General features: G+C 46.6%; 2 protein-coding genes across 3 annotated transcripts in view; both read left to right on the plus strand.

The window, feature by feature from the left end:
* The first annotated feature begins 147 nt into the window (after positions 1–147).
* On the plus strand, positions 148–3,058 carry rnaseh2a (ribonuclease H2, subunit A). Of its 2 annotated transcripts, none has more exons than XM_062448432.1 (9): positions 148–207; positions 588–722; positions 809–880; positions 973–1,099; positions 1,240–1,327; positions 1,533–1,670; positions 1,833–1,920; positions 2,364–2,487; positions 2,738–3,058. In XM_062448432.1, the coding sequence occupies exons 2-9, from the start codon at positions 596–598 to the stop codon at positions 2,889–2,891; spliced, it is 918 nt and encodes a 305-aa protein (XP_062304416.1). In that variant the 5' UTR covers positions 148–207; positions 588–595; the 3' UTR covers positions 2,892–3,058. The 2 variants fall into 2 exon arrangements, with proteins under 2 accessions (XP_062304416.1, XP_062304417.1); XM_062448433.1 differs by having other exon boundaries at positions 191–207; positions 583–722.
* A 614-nt stretch (positions 3,059–3,672) lies between these two features.
* Positions 3,673–14,125, plus strand: part of ldlrb (low density lipoprotein receptor b) — a 16,510-nt gene continuing 6,057 nt past the window's right edge. Inside the window, exons 1-2 of the mRNA XM_062448893.1 lie at positions 3,673–3,723; positions 3,958–4,148. Of these exons, the coding sequence (XP_062304877.1) occupies positions 3,673–3,723; positions 3,958–4,148 (242 nt within the window). The remainder of the gene's footprint in view (positions 3,724–3,957; positions 4,149–14,125) is intronic.

Genomic DNA, 14,125 nt, shown 5'->3' on the forward strand with positions numbered 1-14,125 from the left:
TGAGCTGCTAAAATAAAGGTTTAGAAAGGGAGAACTTGCATACCATTCTTCAAAGGGACATTAACATACGTGAGCAACACAGTTTTATGTAGTAGGCTACAACTACATTTCCCATGAAAGACGTACTGGAGCCACGGTAGTGATACGTCAGATTCAGCGCGCCAAATCTGAGCATTTCTGGTGTCAACAACCAGAACAACACACCGGGTAAGAAAGACTGTCTGTTTTACTGGGGGCTTGAAATACATCTACAGAACAGTAAAGGAAAATGTTTTTGCATCTAACACAACTCAATTAAAAGCACACGATCAATTGCTTCCCCAAACTCTTCCGTAACTACCTAGCCTAGGTATGTCTAAGCACAGACGCAAGATAGTATTGTAGTTAGCTAGTTAGGTCACTTGTTAGCATGCTAGCTAGATGTGTAGCTACTAATTCCACGTAAGTGACTGACACAAGTATACGCTAGTTTGATAGTTAGCTGGCTATTGTTGTGGCAGATTAGCCACTTCACTATACATCGTTATCACAGATTCATGTTCCCTCGTGTTTTACACTGGCGTTTTAAACTTCAAAATACAGCATAGGAACAGCCATGGACCTCAGCCACTATGAGGCAGATAACTCGGTCAGCTGTCGCCTGGCCTCGGCCATACCTGACATGTGTAAGACAGAAGACTGCTGCCTGGGCATCGATGAAGCAGGCAGGGGTCCAGTGTTGGGTAAGATCACCCTGTCTGCCGTTGTTTGATAGTAATGAGTCACTTTCTGGGCGATGCACTGAACACCCATGTTGTTGTTGATCCAGGCCCCATGGTCTACGGCATCTGCTTCTGCCCAGTCTCCAAGAAGGAGGACCTGAAGGACTTGAAAGTAGCCGGTTAGTGTTTTCTGACCACTAAAGGACTCATTCTAATGATATCAGCAATGTGTTTATGTTGACATTTGTCTGTGTGTGTCTCTCCCCCCTAGACTCGAAGACGTTGACAGAAGCAGAGAGAGAGCACCTCTTCAGTAAGGTGGACGAGGCCAAAAGCTTCGTGGGCTGGGCTCTACAAATCCTCTCGGCCAACACAATTTCCAACAGCATGCTGCAGAGGTAGTCTCCCCTTCTCTCTCTCTCTCTCTCTCTCTCTCTCTCTCTCTCTCTCTCTCTCTCTCTCTCTCTCTCTCTCTCTCTCTCTCTCTCTCTCGATCTGTCATAAGCGAATTTACTTCTGACATGCTATCTTTCCACAGGGCAAAATACAACTTGAATGCTCTTTCTCACGATGCGGCCATTGGTCTTGTCCAGTTTGCCCTGGACAACGGAGTGCAGCTCAAAGAGGTGTGAACCAAGCTATTCCCATTGCCAGGCCCATGCAAACACTCTGCACATTTATGTGGAGCACAGCGCCATTGTTTGTCTTTATTTGGGTCCTCTTCCGTCTTGCTCGCCCCTTGCGTTTGTCTACTTCCTGTGCTCATCCCTTTTATCGTCTTCTCATCCATCCGACCCTTTTGTCCTGCGCCCCCTCCCCCCCCCTCCCCAGGTGTTTGTGGACACGGTGGGCCCGGCGGAGAAGTACCAGGACAAGCTGTCCCAGCGCTTCCCCGGGGTGGAAGTGACCGTGCGCCCCAAGGCCGACTCTCTCTTCCCCATCGTCAGCGCAGCCAGCATCTGCGCCAAGGTCAGAGGTTGGCGTGCCTGCGTGCGTGCGTGTGGGCATAGGTGTGCGTGTATTTGTGTGCGTGCGTGCGTGCGTGCTGTCTCATTGGTCCACCCTCACATCCCTCTGAAGACCTGTTTCCATGACGTGGTGGAAGGCTGAAGCTGTGTGTCTGGTGTGCAGGTGGCCAGGGACCACGCTGTGAAGGACTGGAACTTCTCAGAAGACCTGGGGGATGTAGACACAGACTATGGCTCTGGCTACCCCGGTGGTACGTATTACATGTAGACATTACATTGAGTCATTTAGCAGACGCTCTTATCCAGAGCGACTTACAGTAAGTACAGGGACATTCCCCCCGAGGCAAGTAGGGGGAAGTGCCTTGCCCAAGGACACAGCGTCATTTTGTACGGCCGGGAATCGAATCGGCAACCTTCGGATTAATTGCCTGATTCCCTAACCTCTCAGACATCTGACCCCCTATATGCAGGGCATTACACACACACACACAACCGTTATTGTTCAGGCTACTCATTCTTAGGTCTCATCTGCAATCTTATAAACTAATAATAATATATAAAAAAAGATCAAAAGCTTTGAATGATCCTAAGTGATATCATCACACACAGTTGTACACTCTTGAATTCCAAGTTCTACTGTATACCGACTGTGTACACTGTTGTTGGTGTGTGTGTATGTGTGTGTGTGGCTCAGACCCTAAGACCAAGGCGTGGATGGCGAAGTACCTGGACCCCGTGTTCGGCTACCCCCAGTTTGTCAGGTTCAGCTGGAGCACCGCCCAGACCCTGCTGGACAGCAAGGCCGTCCCTGTCCACTGGTGAGGGAACGATAAAGATTTGCTCCTTTGAATGGAGCAGAAGGGAGAGGGTGGACGTGTGGATACGGTAGTCGAGGAAAACTGGGAGTTTTCTTCCGGGAGGGATAGCGTTAGTCACAGTAGATGCGAACGAGCATCGTTAGTAGAATTTTAAATATTATTTCAATGTTGCTAGTTACAAGGATGGTTCGGAGTGAATATTGAGAAAGAAGAGTGTAGATTCACGACGCGCGTGTGTGTGTGTCGTCAGGGACGATGACGAGGAGGACGGGGAGAAGGCGGCGGCCCGTAAGAAAAACACCTCCGTGCTGTCGTACTTCAGCAGCGCCAAGACGGACGACTCGGCCCACCAGGCCCACCGTTTCTTCACCGAGAGGAGGTTACACAACCTGGACACCCTCTGAGACGCACGGAGACTCACACACTGACACACACACACCACACACAAAAGATGAACTTGTTGTTGTGCCTTAGGCAACATATCCTTAGACAAGAATGGAGTAAGGACTTGTATTACTTGTTTTTGTCTTTTTTTTATGCAAGAGAAACATTAAAATGTTTGTATTTCTTATGACATTTGTGGTTGTTGTGTTAAAACACCATGCAGGGTAAAACTGTTGTGTTTTGAAAGATTTTATTGTGCGTCAACACTGCTGATGTGCCCAACTTTGCCACAAACCAACACCGCCCTCCAGTGGTGACAAGTCAGAACATACTCAAATGTATACAATTAGGTATGCTGTACACTTCTAACACTGCATCATAGCCTGCAACTTTGTTACATACTTTGTTTAAGACACACATTCACCTTCAGGCACTGAAATAGCATTTTGCGCTTGCATTGTACAATCACTTTGAAGGCAGTTCAAACAACATGCAGTGGACTAAATAATGGTCAATGACACAATTGTTTTACAGCCCAACTCTTGTCAGTTTGACGCCAGCAATATAGTTTTCCCCAGATTACAAGGTAAATTAGTCCAAGTTATTCTGAGCTAAAGCATGATGAGACAGTTTCGTCTTCCCTGAGTAATAAGTGCAAATTAAACACAATTTTATATTTACAAATACACAAGTTGGACAGCCTACTATTCATTAGTGGGATACATTATTATAAGACATGAACACATTTGGCATTGCATCAGTCAAACATCGGCTCGCGGTCTTGGTAACTATTGCGTTGACATGGCAACCCAGCTCCCCTCAGATACTGATGTGTTCCAGAGTCTCTCTGCGGTGAGGTGTCGACAGAGACTAGACTGCCCGAGTCTTTCCTGAGTCCCTCCAAACATCCCAGCAGGCTCCTCTCCCTGTCACACACCAGCGGAAACACGGGGACGTGGTTTGTGAAGGAATAAAAACAATGCAGCCATCCCCCCCCCCCCTATAGGGCCCAAGGCAAATCCATGTGTGGACGTTGGCTAGCTGTGATTGTGCTTAATTCTGGATTCTTGTATCTTCTTGCCCCAGTTCATCGCCAGGGTGGACAAGGCGAACGACGACAGGATGACGATGGAGCTCCCCACGAACCCGGACGAGGCCCCTCGAGGGCCCGCCCGCATGACCCTCCGACGGTGGCGGTCTCCGCCGGCGCCTGTAGCCGCAACGGTCTGGGTGATGGGCTTCATTGGCCTTGGCTTGGAGGTTGGGACGTCCAGGAGGTCGGAGACGAGATCCTCTTATCCGGCTTTGGGCGCTAACCGTCTGGGGAGCAAGGACTGTTGTTCTGGAAGTCTTGGATGAGTTCACCGCCGTGTCACCTTCTGCTCTCCCGATCTGCTCGCTCTCCTCTCCGTTTCCGATCTTGAGCACTCGCTCTGGCCTTTTATAACCTCCTGCCTCGTCTCGTCAAATCCCCGTAATAGTCGTGTTCCCGACTGCGTCAATGGCGATTGTAAATAGACTAGGGCCATGACTAGTGAGGGCTAAGCTGGGATCTTCTTCCGTCAATGACATCGGGCTGTTAATGTCATTAGAACATCCCCTACCCTTGCCACTGCCAAAGAACAGATGAATGGAGAGATGAGGGGATTGGCACACAGGGGGTCCAAACACTGGTGTGTAAGCACAGGCCAGACCAGAGTAAACAGAGGAAGACGCAGTGTGCTCACAAGGTGTCTGTAACACTGGTCACGTGGAAGGTCGTGGGAGATAGTGTCAGTTTCAATGTCAAGGTGCTAGTTGACCAGTAGAAATGTAAGAAACTAGCAGGATTTCACTGCAAACAGTAAAATGTAACATAAAAGACACAAGGTCCAAGAGACTCCCTGTCATTATTATTTGCGATGGCATTTAAAGTAGCCTACCGTAGGCCAATAACCAAGTCTGCAATTGTAGGTTTGCGGTTCAGATGCACTGGTGTTAGTGGAACTGGAATTTATCAACTCGAATCAGGTCAAGAATATTCCTACCACAGACCACAATAGATATAGAGGTATGCCTAGAACGCCGCCAGCAAGCATGTCCTCCAAAAGGTCGTCGATTTACCGCTGCGTTTTCAGCACCGCGGACAGCGTCTCCTTGCTAAGAATAGCGCTGTGACCTAGGCAAAAACGGGTCAACGAGACCCTAATCCCCGTGACACGCTGTAGATTTCCAAAGAATTTGCATAGTCTTTAGCGTATCACACGCTCTAAATTGCGATCGTAGAATTGCCCATAGCCTTTCAGTGGAACACGAAAAATAAAAAGAATGTGTTGGGAATTGTTCAATAGGCCTACAGAATTGTCCGACATTGGATGGATGATTCAGTTGAATGGCCTGCTGCTTGCTATTTTCCATTTCCTACTTGCTTATTATCTTAGTCAGTACGTTCTAGTTAGACCACTAACATAAGGTGCAGTTCCAAGTTTAAAGGCAATTCAAGCTTTGGTAAGAGTTGGATAACAGGATAACCTTTAATTGTTCATCTAATTCATTATTGAGTATACAGCAGCACAAGTCAAGGCGATGTCAGGACAGATAAAGAAAGGCTTTATGACAGATCCAGTTTAAATGTGAGACGTTTCTTGGATTTCATTAAACAAATTAGATTGTCTTAATCAGCGATTGTTCCATTAAATTGCAGTACATTTTCAGGATTGCTTTTGTCATACGGCATGGTTATTTTTTTTTTTTTTTTGATTTGGGACATAACCACAGTGCATATTTTATGTTCATCACTCAAGAGAAGAGCACAAAGGCCTAGTGACAGGCAAGTTTGAAGAAGCACAAATCACACCCCCTCTACACTACACAAGCTAACAGGCTCAGTGGTTACTCAACCCAGCAACAGCCTCATTAGCGTTTAACCTATTTCTATATGTGTTGTGCACGGGAGTCAAATTGGTCAACCTTTGCTGGCTCTCTCCGAAGCTCTGAAATACTTGTTATCCTCATCCTCGAGATGGTCTCAGTTGTAGTGTAGTAAGAGCATGTCACCACTGGGTGTCGCTTTGTGTGCCAAAATCTGAATCTATGCAAGCGATTGTAATCACAGCTGCGAGGAGTGTGCCTACTGTTAGACTTGTGCCGGTATTGTACCGAAATCGGTGACCTATCAAAAACTGTGACCAGGGGTCGCTGTTCGAACGGCTTGCCATACTGTTCTGCAAATGTTCGAGCCCCAAACCTAACCCTTACCCAGGGTTAGGTTTGGGTCAGGTGGCTGAGCGGTGAGGGAATCGGGCTAGTAATCCGAAGGTTGCCAGTTCGATTCCCGGTCATGCCAACTGACGTTGTGTCCTTGGGCAAGGCACTTCACCCTACTTGCCTCGGGGAATGTCCCCGTACTTACTGTAAGTCGCTCTGGATAAGAGTGTCTGCTAAATGACTAAATGTAAATGTAATGTACCCTAACATTGGCAAGCCATTAGAACAGCGACAGTAATTTCTTTAAGTCTTCCGTTGTGGTTGGCCTCATGCAAATCTGTTTTACAGAGCAGCGTTGCTGGAATAGAATTACGTAGGTGAGAGTGCGCGACGATAACGGGGACTCGTATGCCATATGTCCTTACTAATTAGGGTGGGGAAAGGAGAAGAGATGAGGCTCTCTTCAGACAATGAAGATGCACAGTATTCCTCTTGAACTCCTTCCCACTCTCTGTCCTCCCTCGTTAGCCTGAGTGAGGATGGCAGATCCACCTCTGGGATTTGTAGTCCTGTGGTGTTCTACCACGGCTTTTAGCAGTGCTGTAGTCTGTGACCCACTTCCACACCACTATGGGGATGAGAAGCAGAGGGATGAGCAAGACAGGAAGGTAAAGGAACTGGTGAGGGAGTAAGGGAAGCAGAAAAAGGAAGAAGGGTGTGTGCGTGCGTGTGTGTGTACTTGCGTAACACTGAAATCACAGTACAATGCAATACACACTACACAGTATAGGGAACACAAACAAAGGACACGTTAGCCCCTTACTGCCAAAACCCAGTGACACACATCTCCAGCTCAGATGACAAGATATAGTCGTGCCCTCAGGAAGCACCCGATGTTTTGTGTTTCTTGCCAGTGTTGTGCTCTCTCCCTGAAACACTCGTTCTCTCTCTCTCTCTCTCTCTCTCTCTCTCTCTCTCTCTCTCTCTCTCTCTCACACACACACACACACACACACCACAAACACCCACACACACAAACACACACACAGAGTTACACTGCCCAGTGGAAGGCAGCTGCCGCCGATGAAATAATGATGGTTGACGTGGCTCTTGTGAGACTGTCTGAGATGGACTTTCGGAGAAGAACTTGGTGATGGAAGTGGGATCGCAAAAACACGATGAATATTCCAAGGACATGGCAAGCTGTCAAGCTTTTTGGCTTGACGTCACCTCCCTCGATACATGATTTAGGGAATTACATCATCCTTTAGTAACTCCAAACTGTTTTCATGGGCAACCACTCTCGTTTTCACTTGATCAAACTCAGTGATGTTTTCCCTCGGCATGCGAACAGCTCCCTTGAACAATAAAATATGTAAAATGGATGTCCTTCCATTCATAATTGAACTAAAACAGCGTTGGCTACATGTGCTGGAGGAATTGGATAGGCTTGCATGGGCTGTTTTCCAGAACATTCTTCCTCTTTCTTGGTGTATTGGTGACAGCCTTTTGTAATGTGATTCTTTTGTTCGGGGCCCACATGCAGCACAACAACAGTTCATGATGTCAACACGACATCTCTGATTAAGCTGCGTGGGAGAGATAAAGAGAGAGAGACGACTAATATATTAGGAAGAAAAAAGAAGAAAGTAAGAGAAAAGAAGGGAGGGAACAGAGAGTTAGAGTCAAGTGGGGGGGGGGGGGGGGCAGAACAAGACAGAAAGAGAAGGGGGAAGAACAGAAAAAGAGATTGAGAGAACCAGACACATAAAGACTTGGCTGTGTGTGGGCACAGTCCCCAGCCAACCAATCTGTCAGAAGTAAATCCCTATGTGAAGCAGGCTAAGCCTGCCAGACCGACCTGCACTGAGAGAAAGAGACCATCAGGGCAATGATGCTAAAAGCCACTAACTCCCTCACTGTCTCTCTCTGCCGTATAAACTTGGATGTGGACCAGCCGCCCTCTTACTGTGTGTGTGTGTGTGTGTTTGTGTGGTTGGTGTGTGTGTGGGCAGGCATGGGAGATATGTGTATCTTTTGCCTGACAATGTTTAACAATGGAACGTTCTCCTAACAAACCACATTGTGTGAAAATGATGGACTTTGGCCTGTCACCCGTCACCCCTAAGCTCTGTGTGGAACTGGAACATCCTCATCCAATACTAAAACAATGCAGAAGAATACTCAATAGCAGCCCATAGTTAATGTTTCACAGCAACCCCTTCTCCTTCTTTGGTATACTATGGTGCTACGTGGAACTGTATTCATTAAACGAGGAAAGAGAGATGACAGGAGAGGCAGATGAAATGCTGTGAAATGTTCCCTTGAATACCCAGAACGTGACAGGTGTTAATGAAGCTGTATACTATTCATGTGGGCTACAAATCATTCCAGCGCATATATGGAAACTATATAGGCTCCCGCATCAGATGTCTAGCTATATATTATTGAAATACTAGTATGAAATCACAACATAGGAAATGCACATAGCCTGTCTACTTATAGCCTGCGTGTGGCCCCATATACTAGACAATTATCGACGATTTTCTTTTTTCGATCATCCAATTATTCGAGAACTATGCGAAATACAAAAACACTGAATACGTTGTGTAGTCAAGGGGAAACTTGGACGCTCAGGGGTTAATCATCATATCGTTTTGTTTAGTAGGAAGTCGAAGGTATAGGAGGGACTGAGGTAGTCCAAACACCTCTTTCATCGAGGTAAACATCAAGACTTCGATGGTGGTACATTGCAGGAGTGAAACGTCCACGACAAATCCATATGGCAACTGGAACCAACGGTAACATTTCCGGGGATTAAACGAAAAGGCGAACTAAACATACCGCGTTTTAAGAGATGGTAGACCAAATTTGCTGCCTTGTCCGTAAGACAAACCGCTAAACAGCATCATACAGATGTCGACAATTATGTAGGCTATCGCATTCCGCATTCGCGTTAAAGATGTTTACACGTCAGAGCAGTATTCAAACCCAAAGGTGGATTTCCATTCATCCATAGGTAGACTGTCTTTTACTTCTGGCACGTGCCATAATTGTGTTTGCTGGACAATGCTAGCTATAACAGTGTCAACATCGGGGCTCGCTAGAAACTAATGAAATATTGCTTTGACAATCTAGCACCCAATGAATTACGGTATAGGCTATACGAAACCAGATAATAGGCTATACGAGAATATAGGCTACAACGAATGCCGTTTAATTTGCAAGAATTTTTTGAAGCAGACATAGGGCCTAATCATGGTGTTGTTATTTGGGATTGGTTTATATTCCAGTCTGTGGAGTTAATGGACAATGCATCAAGAGAGGACAATTAAACAGCTAATGGAGGAGCTGACAGCATGTACCTTCACACAGAATAGCCTAGGCAATTGCAGCTGTTGAGCAAAAAAAAAGCGTTTTTAATGAATTTAAACAGACTGTTAATGTGTGCATAACTGTTTCTTCTGAGTTCGACTTTCTCGGTATCATAAATTCAGAACACGCCGATGCCCTCCGGCTCTTCACTCTTTCTTATTCAGCAGTTCTCAGAACAGTAGCCTAATTTAGTCTTCTACAGTGTGTCAATCGGGCGGAATGTCTTTTGGCTTGAGTTAAGCAATAAGTCAGAGACGAGGGGCTGTACCGTTCCGAATCTCCACGGCGCCGCTTCACTGAAGCCACGGGAGTGCCGGTGTTCGTAGCACCGTGCCGCAGAGCCTCGCGGGGACGCCCATGCCGGGTCACCTAGAAATCACAGGGCCTCAAGACCCGCCAAAGGTGACACCCCAGCGAGCGCCCCACCTGTGAAAACGTCTTGCCATGGACGACTCTGGAATAATTCGACGACGGAGACTGCAGGTGAGAAATTCCCCACACACAGTCTCATTCAAAATATATTTTTGAGCGAATGCCAGAAATCATTTTACAGTAGTGAGCATAATCTAATGATAATAGACTATGTATAGTATTGCATTGAAATAGTCAAATTCTATGAAATAACCCTGGCATTGATTTAGCTGCAATTTCCTGTCTAGACCACTAACCCGAAGAAATGAATGAAATATCCTATAACAATTTGCGTGACCCTGTAGCCTCTTAGCCCCCTTCTTAGATGACAGGGGCTGGTAAAAGCCTTCTAATAGCGAGTTAAATATGTCACCACAGGAAATCATATCCTCAAATGTCAAAAAATACGATTTCTAATCAGTTTATTCAGTATGAAACTTCCAACTTCACTGGCCGAGGGGCCATATCCTAGTTCTTTTATAGACAGCCAAACCCTCAGAATTTCTGTTACAATCTCATAGTATTCAACTGCAAGCAAACAAGCGTAAGAGATACCAGTTTGTCCAGGCCAAGGTATCGATCAGGTGTGTTGTGTACACATTCATGAATCACTGTTATGTGGAGTTGTAACTCACAGGAAGAAACAGCCTTCATTTGAAGGGCTGCTGGTAAAAGGGTATTCATAAGAGGCACGTTGTAACCACGCAGTTGTTAATAACATCACTCAATGGACGCTTAAGGGACGCTAGCAAATTAGCTTTGCATTTTGTGGTCGTCATGGATGTAACTGTCAAACAAATGACTTTGACAGACTAAGGCAGCCTAGTATTATTCATCTGGCGGCAGCAGTGTCTAATTGTACAGTTAAAGCCAAACCATATTTGACTGACTGCATTGAAGAGTGTGTTAAATCGTTTTAGCTTTACAACATTCTGTATCCTCTGACATAATAAAAATGTGGAATATGTAAATAGTCATAATGCAGGCACACACATGACAGAAACAAACACACGCACATAGAAAGTTGAGAAATACTTCAGCATTTGCAAGTCATACAAGCCTCTGGGCTTTAGCTAAAATTAGTCTCAGATGTACAGTGTGTGTGCGTTTATGTATGATACATATGTGTATAAAGCGCATGTTTGCATGCTGGTGAGCTCATTTGTTTGCGTACATGAGCTCATGTTTGTGTTTTCCTGCACATGTGCCTTTGTACTGTACAGTATACACATGACATATCCCCCCCCTCCTCCCATTGAAGTTGTCGATATCCATATCCAGGACTCAGACAGGGAGGGGAGAGGATGCGGTTCAGTCCTCAGGCCCATTAGTGAACCCTAATGGTGGCCTAACAGCTCTCTGCCCTTGGGGAAGTTGAATAAACCCAGGGACTCACCGTGGGGGAGGGGGGGGGGCAGGGGTCAGCAGCTGTGGGCCAGGCCCCAGTAAAGTGGCTATTAAGCTCTTGGCCGGCTCCGCTTTCACCGAAGAGGGTGGAGGTGTGTGTGTGCGGGTGTGTGTGTGTCTGAGGTGTAGGGGTGGTCGGGATGGGGGGGAAGGGTTTTCGCAAGGACGGGGTCATTTGTTGCCAGGGGACACGGAGGGCAGCCGGGGTCAAACGTAGGAGACTCCCCAAAAACCGGATGTCGTGTGCGTCTGTCCGTGGTGTGTAGTGTGGGTGTGTTTCGGAAACAATAAAGAGGCTGTCAGACAGCAGATAAACCCATCCTGGCACCTCCGCCCCGGCACAGCGTGACTGGCACCTCGCGGTGAGTGACAGCGTGGCGTTTTGGCACGTCCGTCATCGTGGCCGGAGATGCCGGCGGGTGGGGGCAGCGCTCGCCCCTCCGGTCCACACGACTTGTAGCCGCGACTCATGTAAGCGTAGGACTCGGTCAAGCTTTGACGGCGTTTTCGACGTCATTCGACGCGTGCTAAGTGAATCCTTTCTTGTGATCGCTGTATGATTGTATAGACATGGTTCAGAGATATGTCTTTATTCAGATGGATGACCCAGTTTCTGGGTTGTATTGATCCATACCAGCTTTATGTGCAGTAGTTGACAATAGGAAGACTGGGCCAGGTTTCACTTCTGGGCAAACTGCCCATTCTCGGTTGTCTCAACAGGAGAGATAAAAGCTGGATCAATTCAAAGGATGCGCTCAGCTTTGGCAAGCATTGTTCCACTCCCTATTATGCTTTTACAAACTTTTTCCACCATGTTGAGCCTTAGTGGTTTTGCGCAACGCTAGGAAAGTGGGATGATACCATAGAAAGTCCTTTGTTGTGTCTTGACACTTACATTACGCGTACAGTGTGCACCCGTCCTTTTTAATTGAACGTGGCGAATGAAAGGCTATTGAGTTTGATCTTTGGGATATATCGCGTCGTGTCAACCAAGGAATATATATCCACGTTAGCCTAATGAGCTGTCACCCTACTTGTCGTAAGCTGGAAACACAGAGAATGTCCCAGGAATAATTCAAATGTGTGGACACGCTCGATTAATGAAACTAGTCCTTTTTTCAAATGGCCCTCTTTTTCTTTTTAGGGTAATTATTAGTCGAGGAAACACCTTGCGAAGTGTCTTTGTGGGAGCGCAGAGAGGGTTGTATGTTAATCAGTTGTGAGTGGCATGTCACCGCAGGGAACAATGGCGATTGAGGACAACTCCAGAAGCGATTTGCACTTACTGTTCCGGTAATTGCAATAATAGCATGGAGGTTGTGCATAAGAAGAATAGCTGTGTGTGTGTGTGTGTGTTTGAGAGTTTGAGAACGTGCACATATGCGGTGCAATTTCATTTGGAATGAACCTTTCCACTTTTTCATGTCCTGTCGATGAATACTACTATGTATATTGATCATTAGTTGTTCCATAGGTTATTTTACAGAGACTGTGTTTGGTACCAACTTAACCAAGATTCCCTGGTGTGCTGAATGTGATTGCTGCAATCACACCTGCCCACTACCCACCCACCTATTCACCCACAGGCGGATATTGACAGACTGTGTTTAGCCTGCTGTGTGTAAGAATGTGTGTGTATGTGTGTGTGTGTGTGTAGACACAGGAGGAGACCTGTCATACTGACAGGGTTCTTATCCGTAATCAGGAAATCAGGAATTGTCTCTCACAGTTTGGCATCAGTACGATGACTCAGCGAATTCTGGCAAAATTGCTCGTCTCAACTCAGGAAATATCCTGCCTGTTTTCTATGCAATAATGAAACTTTTGTTTATTACGGTGGTTATTATTCAATGTAGAGAACATACATCCGTATATGTGCACAGTATAGGACCATATTGGTCATTGCGTATCCAATCAATTCAAAAAGGTTGTGTTCCATCTTTCTAAATGTTTTTTGACGACAACAATTAATTGATTAGAAGAGCATGGAACGCATTTCCATATGAAATGAGCGGGGATGGAAATGACGTCAGCTTGGCGGTCCTTGTTCCTCTCTGTCACCTGCTGTTTGTTGCCCTTCAAACCCTCGTCTCTCTATAGCTCCAAGGACATTTAGTCAAGGTGGAGAAAAAACTATTGTTGTTTTACGATAGTCACGGCCTTGACACAGGAATGGATTATATGTGGGTGTACAGCAGAACAGTGCAGGCAGGCTTTAATGGCTTGTAAGACACAGTAGTTGGAGTCAACAAGCTTGGAAAAAGAGGTTTGCAAAGAAAAACAATTGGACATATTGACATCAAGTCCCCCCCCCCCCAAAAAAAAAAAAGAAAAGAAAATTATTTTATGAACAGCGGTTATGTGACAAAGTATAATAGGTGTTTGTAGCCAGATTGCCCAGGAAGACTGCCCTGTTCCATAGCAACAACACGGTACAGTACTGAGAGTAGGATGAGCAGGTGTGAGGGTTTCATGACAACTACCCCCACCCACCCGCTCACACATCTCACCCCCACTTCACTCCCCGCCGCCGCCAACCCCCCCCCCTCCCCCCCACCCCCCCCCACCACAGCCTGCTCTGACTCACCCCTGGTTGAGGTCACTTCCTCTCTGGGGGGGCCCTAGTAACGTCAGTCCTTAGCCATCGGATGGAAAGAGAGAGAGAGAGAGAAACAAGATGACCACGACTGGGTGATGTCACTGCCCGTTGAGAGAAGCGCCGCACTTTGATTCACAAACCAGCTGCGTCCTTGTAACCCCGCCCTCCCCTCCCCCGCCCGCCCGTTATTGATACCCCCCACCCGATATAAATCATATGTAGGAGAAACGTAGTTTCATGAATGATCTGTCTGCTAGCCGTTCTATTGGCTTGGAA

Source organism: Osmerus eperlanus, chromosome 22, assembly GCF_963692335.1.
Source record: "Osmerus eperlanus chromosome 22, fOsmEpe2.1, whole genome shotgun sequence".
NCBI lineage: Eukaryota > Metazoa > Chordata > Actinopteri > Osmeriformes > Osmeridae > Osmerus > Osmerus eperlanus.